Source organism: Loxodonta africana, chromosome 12 (genome assembly GCF_030014295.1).
Source record: "Loxodonta africana isolate mLoxAfr1 chromosome 12, mLoxAfr1.hap2, whole genome shotgun sequence".
Taxonomy (NCBI): domain Eukaryota; kingdom Metazoa; phylum Chordata; class Mammalia; order Proboscidea; family Elephantidae; genus Loxodonta; species Loxodonta africana.
The window spans coordinates 88168860-88181353 of NC_087353.1; the positions used below are offsets into that span (position 1 = coordinate 88168860).

General features: G+C 42.7%; 1 protein-coding gene across 1 annotated transcript; it reads right to left on the reverse strand.

The window, feature by feature from the left end:
* Window positions 1-7082: 7082 nt before the first annotated feature.
* On the reverse strand, window positions 7083-12479 carry LOC111748867 (transferrin receptor protein 2-like). Its single transcript, XM_023541739.2, has 3 exons — window positions 12235-12479; window positions 10657-11102; window positions 7083-10574 (listed from the first exon to the last, which is right to left on the reverse strand). Exons 1-3 carry the CDS (start codon window positions 12477-12479, stop codon window positions 10384-10386), a joined length of 882 nt encoding a protein of 293 aa, XP_023397507.2. The 3' UTR covers window positions 7083-10383.
* Between the last annotated feature and the right edge of the window lie 15 nt (window positions 12480-12494).

The following is a 12494-nucleotide window of genomic DNA, read 5'->3' on the forward strand; positions in this document are numbered from 1 at the left end:
CACTTTCATTAAGGACTTTGGCATTTGGTGTCTGGCTTATTGTTTTCCTCTCCACACTGAAGTCCACTATGCTTCTGTAGTACTTCAAAATCCACGTGGATGATGACCCTTAGTCTAAGCCACTATGCTCTCAGCTCTCATGAGGAGTGCTGCAATCCATGGTCTAAGTGGCTTCCTCAGTTTCATTCTTGTTCCCATCCAATCTAGCCCCCACCCAGGAGTTCAAGTGTTCATTTTCAATTGCATTTCATCATAGGTGTCCATTATAATGGAACTGGTACATAAAATATGGTGATAAGCACTTGGAACCTGTGCAGCAGTAAGAAAGAATAAGCTACATCTACACACTGCAATCCAGATTGACCTTTAAAGCATAGTGTTCTTTTTTTTAAAAAGTTTATCTAAATTGAAAACACACACTGGTCTAGAGCAAGATGACTGTGTGAGCAGCTGCATGTGCCCATCCTTCCACAAAACACCAAAATATACAAACAGAAACTGGCAGAACCAACTTTGTCAGAACTCTGGAAATCAGTTAAGGGGAAACAAACAAAAACAAAACCCAACCAACTGCTGTCAAGCCAATTCCAACTCATACCAACTCTATAGGACAGAGTAGAGCTGCCCCATAGCATTTCCAAGAAGTGGCTGGTGGATTTGAACTGCTGACCTTTTGGTTAGCAGCCAAACTCTTAACCACTGTGTAACCAGGGCTCTAGCAACTAAGCAAATGCTGAAATAAGCAAAAGGTGACACTTGAATGTAGGAAAGCTTTGGTTTTCTATATGCTCCACCATCTTGCCAGCTCAGTGTGGTCATCTTAAAGCAGCAGTGAACTGCACTCCCAGAAAGGGAGCCTGGTCTCTGGCTTAGAAGGAGCAGAAAAGATTTTATTTGCAAATAACTGTGTGTCTGTCCTAATCTGTGTCAGGGCTGCTAAAGGACTGAAGCAAGGCTCTCATCTTGGTTTGGTCTGTTTCAGAGTTCATGCAGGACAGAGTTTGTGGACTACTGCCTGTAGCTGTCTGGGCTAACCAGTGCGATTAAGGCATACAGTAGGCACCAGAAGACTGGAAGGAAAGGCTAAGGGAAGAGTTTCTTTTGGAAATTAAGGCTTTCTAAAGAACCATGTGTAAGGGGAAATTGAGAAAGACACACACACATGTCCAGGGCAAGACACATGCTCATAAACTACCTGAGGAAACATTACACTCTTACCTTGGGCTGATCCCTAGGCTCAGGACAAACCTAGCTAAGTGTTGAAGGAGCACAGAGACAATTTGTGGAGACTATGAGAGCCCCCTCAACCCTGGCATTCAAGGAAATCTCTGCCAAAACACTAGCTGAATACCTGAATACAAGGTACAAAACATGTTTATGAATCCACACATGTTATGAAGGCAGTCTTTGCAAAAAAAGGAAGTCACTAAACAGATGACTATAGCCTTCAACAATTAAGAAACAAACAAACAAACAAACACCAGCAAGTCGTGGGGAAGGGGAAGAATCTGGTTCATTATAATAATCAGATGTCCCATTTTCAACAAACAATCACAAGGCATACAAAGAAATAGGAAAGACTAGCTCATGTAAAAGAACAAAATAAAGTGACAGAAACCATCCCTGTGGAAGCCCAGATAGTGGCCTTAATAGACAAAGACTTTAAAACAACAGTATTTAATAAGCACAAAGAGCTAAAGGAAATCAGGAAAACTATGCATGAACAAAATGAGAAAATTGATAAAGAGATAAAATTATATAAAAAAAGAACCAAACAAATATTCAAGCTGAAAAGTACAAAACAACTAAAATGAAAAATTCACTGGAGAGATTAAACAGCAGATTTGAGCTGGCAGAAGAAAGAATCAATGAATTTGAAGATAAAATATGATATTATCAAGTCTGAGGAGAAAAAAGCGTGAAGAAGAGTGAACAGGGCCTAAAGGACTTGTGGGTCACCATCAAGCAGACCAACATAAGCATAATGGGAGTCCCAGAAGGAGAAAAGAGAAAGGGGCAGAAAGAATATTTGAAGAAATAATAGCCAAAAACTTCACAAATTTGACAAAAGACATGAATCTACACATCCAAGGAGTTCAATGAACTTCAAGTAGGATAAACCCAAAGATATCTACACTGAGACAATTTATAATCAAACTCTCAAAAACCAAAGATAAAGAGAGAATCTTGAAAGCAGCAAGACAGAAGCAAATCATCATATACAAGGGATCCTCAATAAGAGTAAACACCAATTTCTCCTCAGAAACCATGAAGGCCAGAAGGCAGTAGAATGACATATTTACAGGGCTGAAAGAAAAGAGCAGTCAACAAATAATTCTATACTGGCAAAACTGTCCTTCAAAAATGAAGGCAAAATTAAGACATTCCCAGATAAACAAAAACTGAGGGAGTTTCTTACCACAAGACCTGTGCTACAAGAAATGCTAAAGGGTGCCTTTCAGGTGGAAATAAAGAACACCAGATAATAACTCAAAGCCATAAGAAGGGGGGAAAAAAAAAAAAAAACTCCAGTAAAGGTAACTTTATGGATAAATACAAAGGCCAGGTTTATGGTAATTTTGGTTTTAACTCTTACTTGTTATGTTCTACATGATGTAAAAGACAAATGCATAAAAATAATTACAAGTTTATGTTATGGGCACACAATATATAAAGATATAATTTGTGACAACAACAACATAAAGAGGGGAGGAGCAGTATAGGGATAGTTTCTGCATGCTATTGAAGTTAAATTGGTATCAATTTAAACAAGATTGTTATAAATTTAGGATGTTAAATGAAATCCCTATGGTAATCACAAAGAAATTATCTAAAAAAAATATGAGGATACAAGAGAATCAAAATGGTTTACTATAAAAAATCAACTAAACACAAAAGTAGGCAGTATTGGAAGAAATGAGGGGAAAAAGGTACAAGGCACACAGAAAACACATAGCAAAATGACAGAAGTCTTTCCTTATTAGTAATTACATTAAGTGTAAACAGATTAAAATCTCCAATCAAAAGGCAGAGATTAGCAGAATGGGTAAGAAAACGTGATCCAATTATATGCTGTCTACAAGAGACCCACTTTAGATCCAAGTCAAAAATAGGCTGAAAGTAAAAGGATGGAAAAAAGTATTCCATGCAAATACCAAAAGAGAGCTGGGGTGGCTATATTAATATCAGACAAAACAGACATTAATTTTAGGTAAAAATCTGTTACAAGTGACAAAGATGGACATTATATAATAATAAACTGTTCAATTCATTAAGAATAGGTAATATATTATACACATGCACCTAACAACAGAGTCCCCAGAATATATGAAGCAAACATTGACAGAATTGAAAAGAGAAATAGTTTTACTATCACAGCTCAGACGTCAATACACCACTTTCAGTAATGCGTAGAACATCTAGACAGAAGATCAATAAAGAAACAGAGGATTTGAACAACACCATAAACCAACTAGACTTAAGAGACATACCATATTTTTATGCAAATAATGTGCACCTTCTACATTTTTTTGCCCTCTCCCCGTTAGAACACTCCACCCAATAATAGCAGAATACGCATTCTTCTCCAGTGCACATGGATCATTCTCCAGGATAGACCATATACTGGGTCACAAACAAGTCTCATATTTAAAAAGACTCAAATCATACAAAATATCTTCTCCAACAACAATGGAATGAAACTAGAAGTCAATAACAGAAGGAAAACTGGAAAATACACAAATATGTGGAAATTAAAGAACTCACTATTAAACAATCAGTGAGTCAAAGAACAAATCGTAAAATAAATTAGAAAATACTTAGAAAGAAATGAAAAAGAAAGCACAACATTCTAAGACATAGGATACAGTGAAAGCACTGCTCAGAGTGACATTTATAGCTGTAAACACCTACACCGAAAAAGAAGAAAGATCTAAAATCAATAACCTAACTTTACACCTTGGGGAATCAGAAAAAGATGAGCAAACTGAGCCCAAAACTACCAGAAGGAAAGAAATAATTAATATTATAGCAGAGATAAATGAAGTAGAGAATAGAAAAACAAAGAGAATTAACAAAGCAAAAAATTGGTTCTTTGAAAAGATCCATAAAATTGACAAAATTTTAGCTGGAGAAGGACAGAGAAGATACAGTTAACAAAAATCAGAAACTTTAAACTACTGACCCTAAAGAAATAAAAAGAATTATAAAAGAATACTATGAACAACTGTATGCCAATAAATTACATAACCTAGACGAAATGTACAAACTCCTAGAAACAGAAAAACTACCTAATTGATTCAAGAAGAAATAGGAAGAACAGACATATAACAAGTGAATAGATTGAATCAGTAATCAAAAACCTCCCAATGAAGAAAACTTCAGGACCAGACGACTTTACTAGTGAATTCCACCAAACATTTAAAGAAGAAGTCCTTCTCAAATGCTTCCAAAAAATAGAAGAGAAGGGAATACTTCCTATGAGGCCAGCATTACCCTGGCACCAAAACCAGATACAAACATCACAAGCAAACTACAGACCAACATTCCTTATGAGACATAGTTACAAAAATCCTCAACAAAATACTAGCAAACCGAATGTAATGTCATACTAAAAGAATTATACACCATGACCAAGCGGGAGTTATCCTGGGAATGCAAGGGTGGTTCAATATAAGAAAATCAATCAATTTAATACACCACATTGTCAGAACAAAGTAAAACAACGACACGACCATCTCAATTGATGCAGAAAAGGCATCTGACAAAATTCAACACTCTTTCAAGATGAAAACACCAAACTATGAATAGAAGGGGAATTTCTCAATATGACAAAGGGAATTTATGAAAAACCCATAGCTAACACAATGTTGAAAGACTGAAAGCTTTTACCCCTAAGATCAAGACCAAGACAAGGATGTCTGCTTTCATCAATACCATTCAACATTGTACTGGAAGTTCTATTGAGAGCAATTAGGCAAGAAAAAGGAATAAAAGGCATCCAAATCAGAAAGGAAGAAGTAAAACTATCTCTATTTGCAGATGATGTGATCCTATATATTGAAAATCCCAAAGAATCTACCAGAAAGCTACTAGAGTTAATAAATGAATTCAGCAAATTGCAGGGTATAAAATCAACACACCAAAGTCAGTTGTGTTTCTATATACCAGCAATGAGCAATCTGAAAATGAAATTAAGAAAAACAACTCCATTTACAACAGCATCTAAAAGAATAAAATACCTAGGAATAAATTTAACCAAAGAGGTGAAAGACTTGAACATTTAAAATTATGAAACATTGCTGGAAGAAATTTGAGAAGACCTAAATAAATGAAAAGACAACCTGTGTTTATGGATTGTAAAAGCTAGTATTGTGAACTGTCAGTACTACCCAAAGTGACCTACAGATTCAACACAATCCCTGTCAAAATTCCGACAGCCTTTTTTGTGGAAATGGAAAAGTTGGTCTTCAAATTCATATGAAATTGTGAGATGTCTCAGATAGACAAAATGATCTTGAAAAAGAACAAAGTAGGAGGACTCCCACCTCCTGATTTCAAAAGGTACTATACCAAAACCAAACCCATTGCCATTAAGTCGATTCTGACTCAAAACATACTAGGAAGCTGTGGTAATCAAAACAGTGTGGTACTGGTGTAAGGACAGACATGTATACCAATGGAATAGAACTCTGAGTACAGAAATAAACCTATGTTTATTTATCTATGGCCAGCTGATCTTCAACAAGCATGCCACATCCACAAGGGGGAAGTGTGTCAAGTTCAACAAATGGTGCTGGGACAACTGTATCTCACATGCAAAAGAATGAAGTTGGACCCATACTTCACACTATGAAAATTAACTCAAAATTAACTTAAATATAAGACCTAAAGTCATAAAACTCTTAGAAGAAAACATAGGGATAAAGCTTCAAAGTTTATTTTTGACAATGGTTTCTTAGACATGAAATCAAAAGCACAAGCAACAAAAGCAAAAAAAATCAATAAATTGGACTTCATCAAAATTAAAAAATTTGTTCATCAAAAAAATGAAGAAATAACTACAGAATGGGTGACCATGTATCTGATAAGGATTTAACACCCAGAATATATAAAGAACTCCTACAACTCAACAACAACAAAAACAAACAACACAATTTAAAAATGGGCAAAGGACTTGAATAGACATTTCTCCATAGAAGATATACAAAGGGCCAATAAGCATATGAAAAGATGATCACATCAACTAGGAAAGCAAATCAAAACCACACTGAAGTACTACTTTACACCCACTACCACCACCAGTTGCCATTCCAACTCATGGCGACCCCCCATGTGTCAAAGTAGAACTGTGCTCCATAGGGCTTTCAATGGCTGATCTTTGGAAGTGGGACGCCAGCTCTTTCTTCTGAGGTGCCTCTGAGTGAACTCAAACAGCCAATTTTGGTTAGCACCCAAGCACATTAGCCATTTGCACTACCCAGGGACTCCTTCACACCCACTAGGATTGTTATTATTTAAAAAAAAAAAAGGAAATAACGAGTGTTGGCAAGGAGAAATTGGAATCCTTGTGCATTGCAGGTGGCAATATAAAATGGTACAGCCTCTGTGAAAAGCAGTTTGACAGTTCTTCAGAAAGTCAAACATAGAATGTATGACCCAGTAATTCCACTCCTTAACTTGAAAGCAGGGACTCAAGATACTTGCGCACCACTGTTCATTGTAGTTATTATTCACAATTGCCAAAACATGGACACAGCCCACAATACCCAAAAGGTGGACACAGTTGAAGTGTCCATCAACAGACGAATGAATAAACAAAATGTGGCTTATAATACAATGTCATATTATCCCTCCGTAAAGACGAATAAAGTTCTGATACATGCCACAACATGGATGAACCTTGAAAATATTATGTTGAATGAGATAATTCAGACACAAAAGGATAAATATTGTATGATCCCTCTTATATGAAATATCTAGAATTGGCAAATTGTTGTTGTGTGCCATCGTGTCCATTCTGACTCATAGCAACCCTACAGGACAGAGTAGAACTTCCCCATAGGGTTTCCTAGGCTGTGATCTTTATGGGAGCAGATCGCCAGGTCTTTTCTCCCGTAGAATAGGCAAACAGGCAGAGACAAAAGTTTATTAGTGGTCAGCAGGGGTGAGGAAGAGGCAGGAAAGGGAAATTGTTTCTTAAGAGGTACAGAGTTTCTGTTTGGGGTGATGCAAAGCTTCTGATATTGGTGATGGTTGTACAACATGGTGAATGTAATTAATGTCACTGAATTATGCACTTAGAGTGGTTAAAACAATTTTTTTGGTTATATTATTTACCACAATAAAATTAAACCCACACATTCTACAGATAGCTATCTTGGGTGGTTATTGTTTTTACTTTCTTCTTTGAATTTTTCCATGTTGTTTACATTTTAAAATAATGAACACATAGAAATTTTACAGAAACATTCATATTTTTAAATCTACACAGACATGGAAAACTGCATCACATATATGACAAAGCCACATCCGTATTTAGGGGACACATCAAACACTTGGCTGAGGTTCACATCGTGGTGGGGAGTGGGAGGAGCATTCAGGGATGAAGGAGGAGAAATGAAACAGGGAAAGGCCTTATATTGACCAATGAGGACACTGTAGTAGAATGTGAGGAGTATGATCAACTCTATTCTTTGCACCTGACATGAAAAAACAACCCATGCCCCACCCCCATCTGATCGTGAGACTCTCTGCTCAAAACTCTTCAGTTCTCTCTCTGTGCACTTAGAATAAAATCCCAAACAGTTCATGGAGCTAATGAGTCCCTTTAGGGCCTTAGCCATGTCCACCTTGCCAGCCACATGGCCTTTCTTTCACTTCCTCGAATAGGCCACAGTCTTCCTGCTTCGGACCCTTTGTGAATGTTCTTCCCTGGCCTGGAATGGTTTTTCACCTCCTCTTTGACTGGCGTGGTGATTAAGAGATATGGTTGCTAACCAAAAGGTTGGCAGTTTGAATCCACCAGCCTCTCCTTGGAAACCCTATGGGGCAGTTTTACTCTGGTTTTTTTTTTTTTTTGGCAAACTACTTATTCCTCAGGTTGTAACTTGTCAGTTCCTCAAGGAAGCCTTCCCTGACCCCCGATCTAAATCAAGCCTCCTGTTATAGTCACTCCTCACATCTTTACTTTCAAAACAATGATCTCAGTGATAATGTTGCAGTCACTAATGTCATTATTAGTTTAATATCAATTTCCTCTAATGGACTGTAAACTCCATGAGGGCAAAGTCCCAACTGTTTGTTCTATGTTATATCACCACCACCTAGTTAGCTCAGTAAGAAAAAAAAAAAACCAAACCCACTGCCATCTAGTCGATTCTGACTCATAGTGACCCTATAGGACAGGGCAGAATTACCCCATGGGGTTTCCAAGGAGTGGCTGGTGGATTCAAACTGCCGACCTTTTGGTTAGCAGCTGAGCTCTTAACCACTGCACCACCAGAACTGAGCCCAGTACCTGCCACATGTTAGGTGCTCAAAAAATATTTGTCGAAATAAGCAAACGACTAACCTCATCAATGCCAGGCTGTAACATCCACTCCAGCCACCCTCTCCCTTGACCACACCCTGGATCTGTCCTTACCTAGAACTTTACCTCTGGAAAATTTATTCACTGAGGATTTACTGAACGCCTACTGGGTGTCACCGTGGTTGGTGCTGGGGACTCTAAGATAAATAGGGCACAATTAACCAGATAAATCTTAAAGTCTCTAGAATCTCCTTCTCTGACTGGAGCTTTTCAAGGTCCACCTTCTCCCTTACCCTCACTATACCTGTTCTTTTAGCCCCATTGAGCTTTCCAGACTTTACAGTTTCTCCAGGTCTATCAGCTCCTCTCTGGCTCCCTCCCTTCCGCCTCCAGCCTAGATGGCCCATTGCTTCATTGCTCTCACCCCACTCACTGCTACTCTCTTGCCTCCCTGCCCTTTAATGGCACCCACAGTGCCACAGCCCACCCCAAGACCTGTCAACCTGTCCACCTGCTCAGCCTGCACCTAAGTTCTCAAGGGCTGTTCAAGAAAATAAAAAGCTGTGACAGTTGCTGATGCCACAAATTTAAGGTCTTTTAGCAAGGCGGATCCAGCAGTCTATTAAAAGAAGAGTGATGTACCTTGATCACGCTTAGCATTGATGGCAAGGAAATCTATTCATGCAAATTACTACATAAACATTAAAGAAGAAAGCTCATACAATCAAAAATCACCTCGATACATTCTCAAAAAACATTTAAAAACAAATTCCATACCTGTTTCTCCCTCCCTAATCATTAAAAAAAAAAAAGTCTCAGTAAGCTAGGAATAGAATGAAACTTCCTTAGTCTGATTTTAAACTTACTGGATGTCTGCAGCATAGTTAGTACTCAATGATAAAAGATTATAAAAAAAAAATTCCTGTTAAAATCAGGAAATAGACAAGGACAGCTACTGCTACTATCACCAATTACCATTCACACCCTCTCCAACGCAAAAAGAAATGAAGACAGAGAAGGCATAAGCCTTGGAAAAGAAGACATGCTTCTTTATCTATGTTGTTGTTACTTGCTGTTGAGTCAGCCTCCAGCTCGTGGTGGCCCTGGGCACAGCAGAAAGAAACTATGCCCATTCCTGCACCACCCCCATGATCAGTTTTGAACCGGAGTGTTGTAGCTTACATGATTATCTACTTAGAAAATCCAGGAGAATTCACTGAAAAGCTCTTCCTGACCCAAAGGAGGGCTATGGACCTCTTCTCTGGACCTATCTGGGCAGCTCCTTCCCAGTAGGGCAGGATGACCTTGCAGCAGGACAAAAGAAACATCAGCTGCTCCTACTATGCATTGCAAGCCTGCTCAGTTCAGTCTGCGCCTGGCTGGCACCTCCACGATGCAGAAGCAGGGAGGGGTGGTCCATGCCCACAAATGCACTTGCTTGCTTTTTTTTCTGATTCCCTAAAATGGCCATTCTCAGAGCTCCCAGCTACCACAGATCAAAATCCAAGTGCCTCCATGTGGCATTCAAGGCCCTTCTGGGTCTGCTCTACTGCCTGTCTGGATGCTGGGCCCCTCTGTTCTTATTCAGAAAGTCAGTTCCCTCATCTCCCAAACCATCCCATCCTCGGAGCCTGAGCCCTCTGGAGCCTTACCACCACACCTGCCCTCCCTCTTCTCAGCTCCGGATGCCTGCCATTCTTCCCAGGACCAAGGAACACGGTGGCCAGGGAGGCAGGTAGAAAGGATTTGGAAGGGGGCCCAGACATCAGGATTCTGGGCGAGGAGGAAGGGGGACTAAGTCTGAGTGGAGGCGGGGAGGACATCTGAGGGGCAGGAAGGGGACAGGCTGCTCCTTACCTGATCATTTCCTCTAGGTGCCCCTCCCCCAGAAACCGCAGGAACATGGCCTGGAGGTCACGCCAATACAATGGGCCCTGGTGGGAGTCAGGGCCAGGCTCATAGTTGATATCCTCGTTGACCACCAACACAGCATCGCCACATGCCTGGCAGGACCCTCGGAAGACCACGTAGCCCAGAAGGAAGGCTGGTGGGTGGCAAGATGGGGATTCTTCTTGTGTCCCCTCTGGACCCCAGCAATCTCCCCAGCCCAGGCCCTTCACTCTCACCCCCAGTGAAGATCAGCAGGGCTGTCAGGACCAGGTAGGGGATGGCCCTTCGTCCTGCTGCTGCCCAGGGTCCGAGGTTTTGCCGCCTTGGTCTAGAGCCCAGGGGCTCAGGGCCCCTCAGCTCCATGGGGCAGAAGTGTGCAGGAGGCTCAGACCCCTCCTCCCCGTCTTCCTCTTCTTCTTCCAGGCGACCTTGCTGGGTGCCTTCTACACGCTTATAGATGGTCTGAGAGGTTCGTGGGGACAGCTCTTGCTGTGGGGGGCAGGGTGGGCATGAGATTGAGGGAAGAGGTCTGGGAGATGGAGAGGGATCTGGCAAGAATAGGTCAGCAGCTTTGGGATGCCAGATGAGCACAAGGTGGGGTGAAAGGGTCTGTGAGGCAGGGTGGAGGGGAGGGTCAGAAGCTGGAGGGGAGGAGCCAGGACACTGGCCAAGAGGGCCCAGCCTGGGGGATTAGAGAGGGGGCTGAGGGACCTTGTGAGGCCTAAGCCGTCCCCCAACCCACTTGGTCTTACCGCTCTCTGGAGTAGACCCCAAAGCCGCTCCATGCTCATGCCCCTTCCTGAAGCCTGCAGACTGCCCCCCCAGTGATAAACCGTTTGTGGGAGCCCCAGAAAGGCCCCTTATCAGCCCAGGCAGGGAGCCTGAGCCCTGGCCGTTCCTCACCCCCCAAGGGTGGGGGCAAGTCCTGGCCTCAGCCCAACCTTCCAGATATGGCCCCCCAGCCCAGGCCAGAGCAGGAGAGGCTGTGCTTTCCCTGCCAAACCCTCCAAAGCCCCACTCCTGCCCCTTCCCTGAAAAACAATCAATTTTTTGACCTTGGGGCAGACTTTGGCCTCCCAGTTCCCGTCAGGAGTGGGGGAAGGGAGCTGATGGCTGGGGAGGATGCGGATATGGATGCCCCCTCCCCTCTGCTGCTTCCACCACCCTTCTTTGAGGACCCCTTCCTAAGCCCCCTACACTCCCCTGGAAGAGCCACCATGAAGACCTGCCACCGCCTCATCTGGCTTGCAGGCCCCCTCCCTGTCCAGGTCCTGTAACACATTAGCTGCCTTCCCTGCCCTGGTGCCTGCCCCAGTGGCATAAGCCAGGGCATGTGGCCTGGCTATGTTCATGTCTGTCTCATGCTAGTTGCTGGACAGGGAGAGGGTATGGGTGGAAGCCATGGTCAGGTAGGGACCAGTGCTCCAGGATTGGAGGTCCTAGAGTCTGGGATTTGTGGGTCAGGGCCCACGAGGCATCGGGTGAGGTGGAAAGAGCCCTGGCCAAGGTGCGGGCAGAACTGAGTGACCTTGGACAAGTCATGGCCCTCCCTGAGCACCGGCTCCTCTTTGGTGACCAGAAGAAGACTTGGATCACACAGTAGGTTTCTACCTCTTTTGGGTCTTGGACCCTCTGAGAGTCTGATGAAACGCCACATACCCTCACCCCAGAAACACATATAGGAACAAGCCACTAAGTTTTACCTACAGTGTCAGGCATTGGGGGGGGCAGGCCCCCAAGCCCCGGCCAAAGACCCTAAGAAGCAGCTCTGGAATAGCTGAGCCACTCAGGTCCGGAGAGAAGTACTGAGTTACCGGGGCGCACCAGTGCCACCAGTTCCTGCCCGATTCCTGTCACTACCACGAACCCCTGGAAGGCAGACAGCAGCGCAGCGACGGCTCACCTGAGCTGCTTGCTGGTCCTGGTGTGCCTCAGCGATGCCTCTCCTAAGTTGCGAGGCCTGCGCCGAGGCTCCGCCCACCAGGTCCCGCCTCCGGCCCCGCCCAGGCTCGGCTCCTACGGGCTGGCCCTCCTCTAGGCCCCGCCCCCGCCTCAGCATCCTCTGGGGAGATTG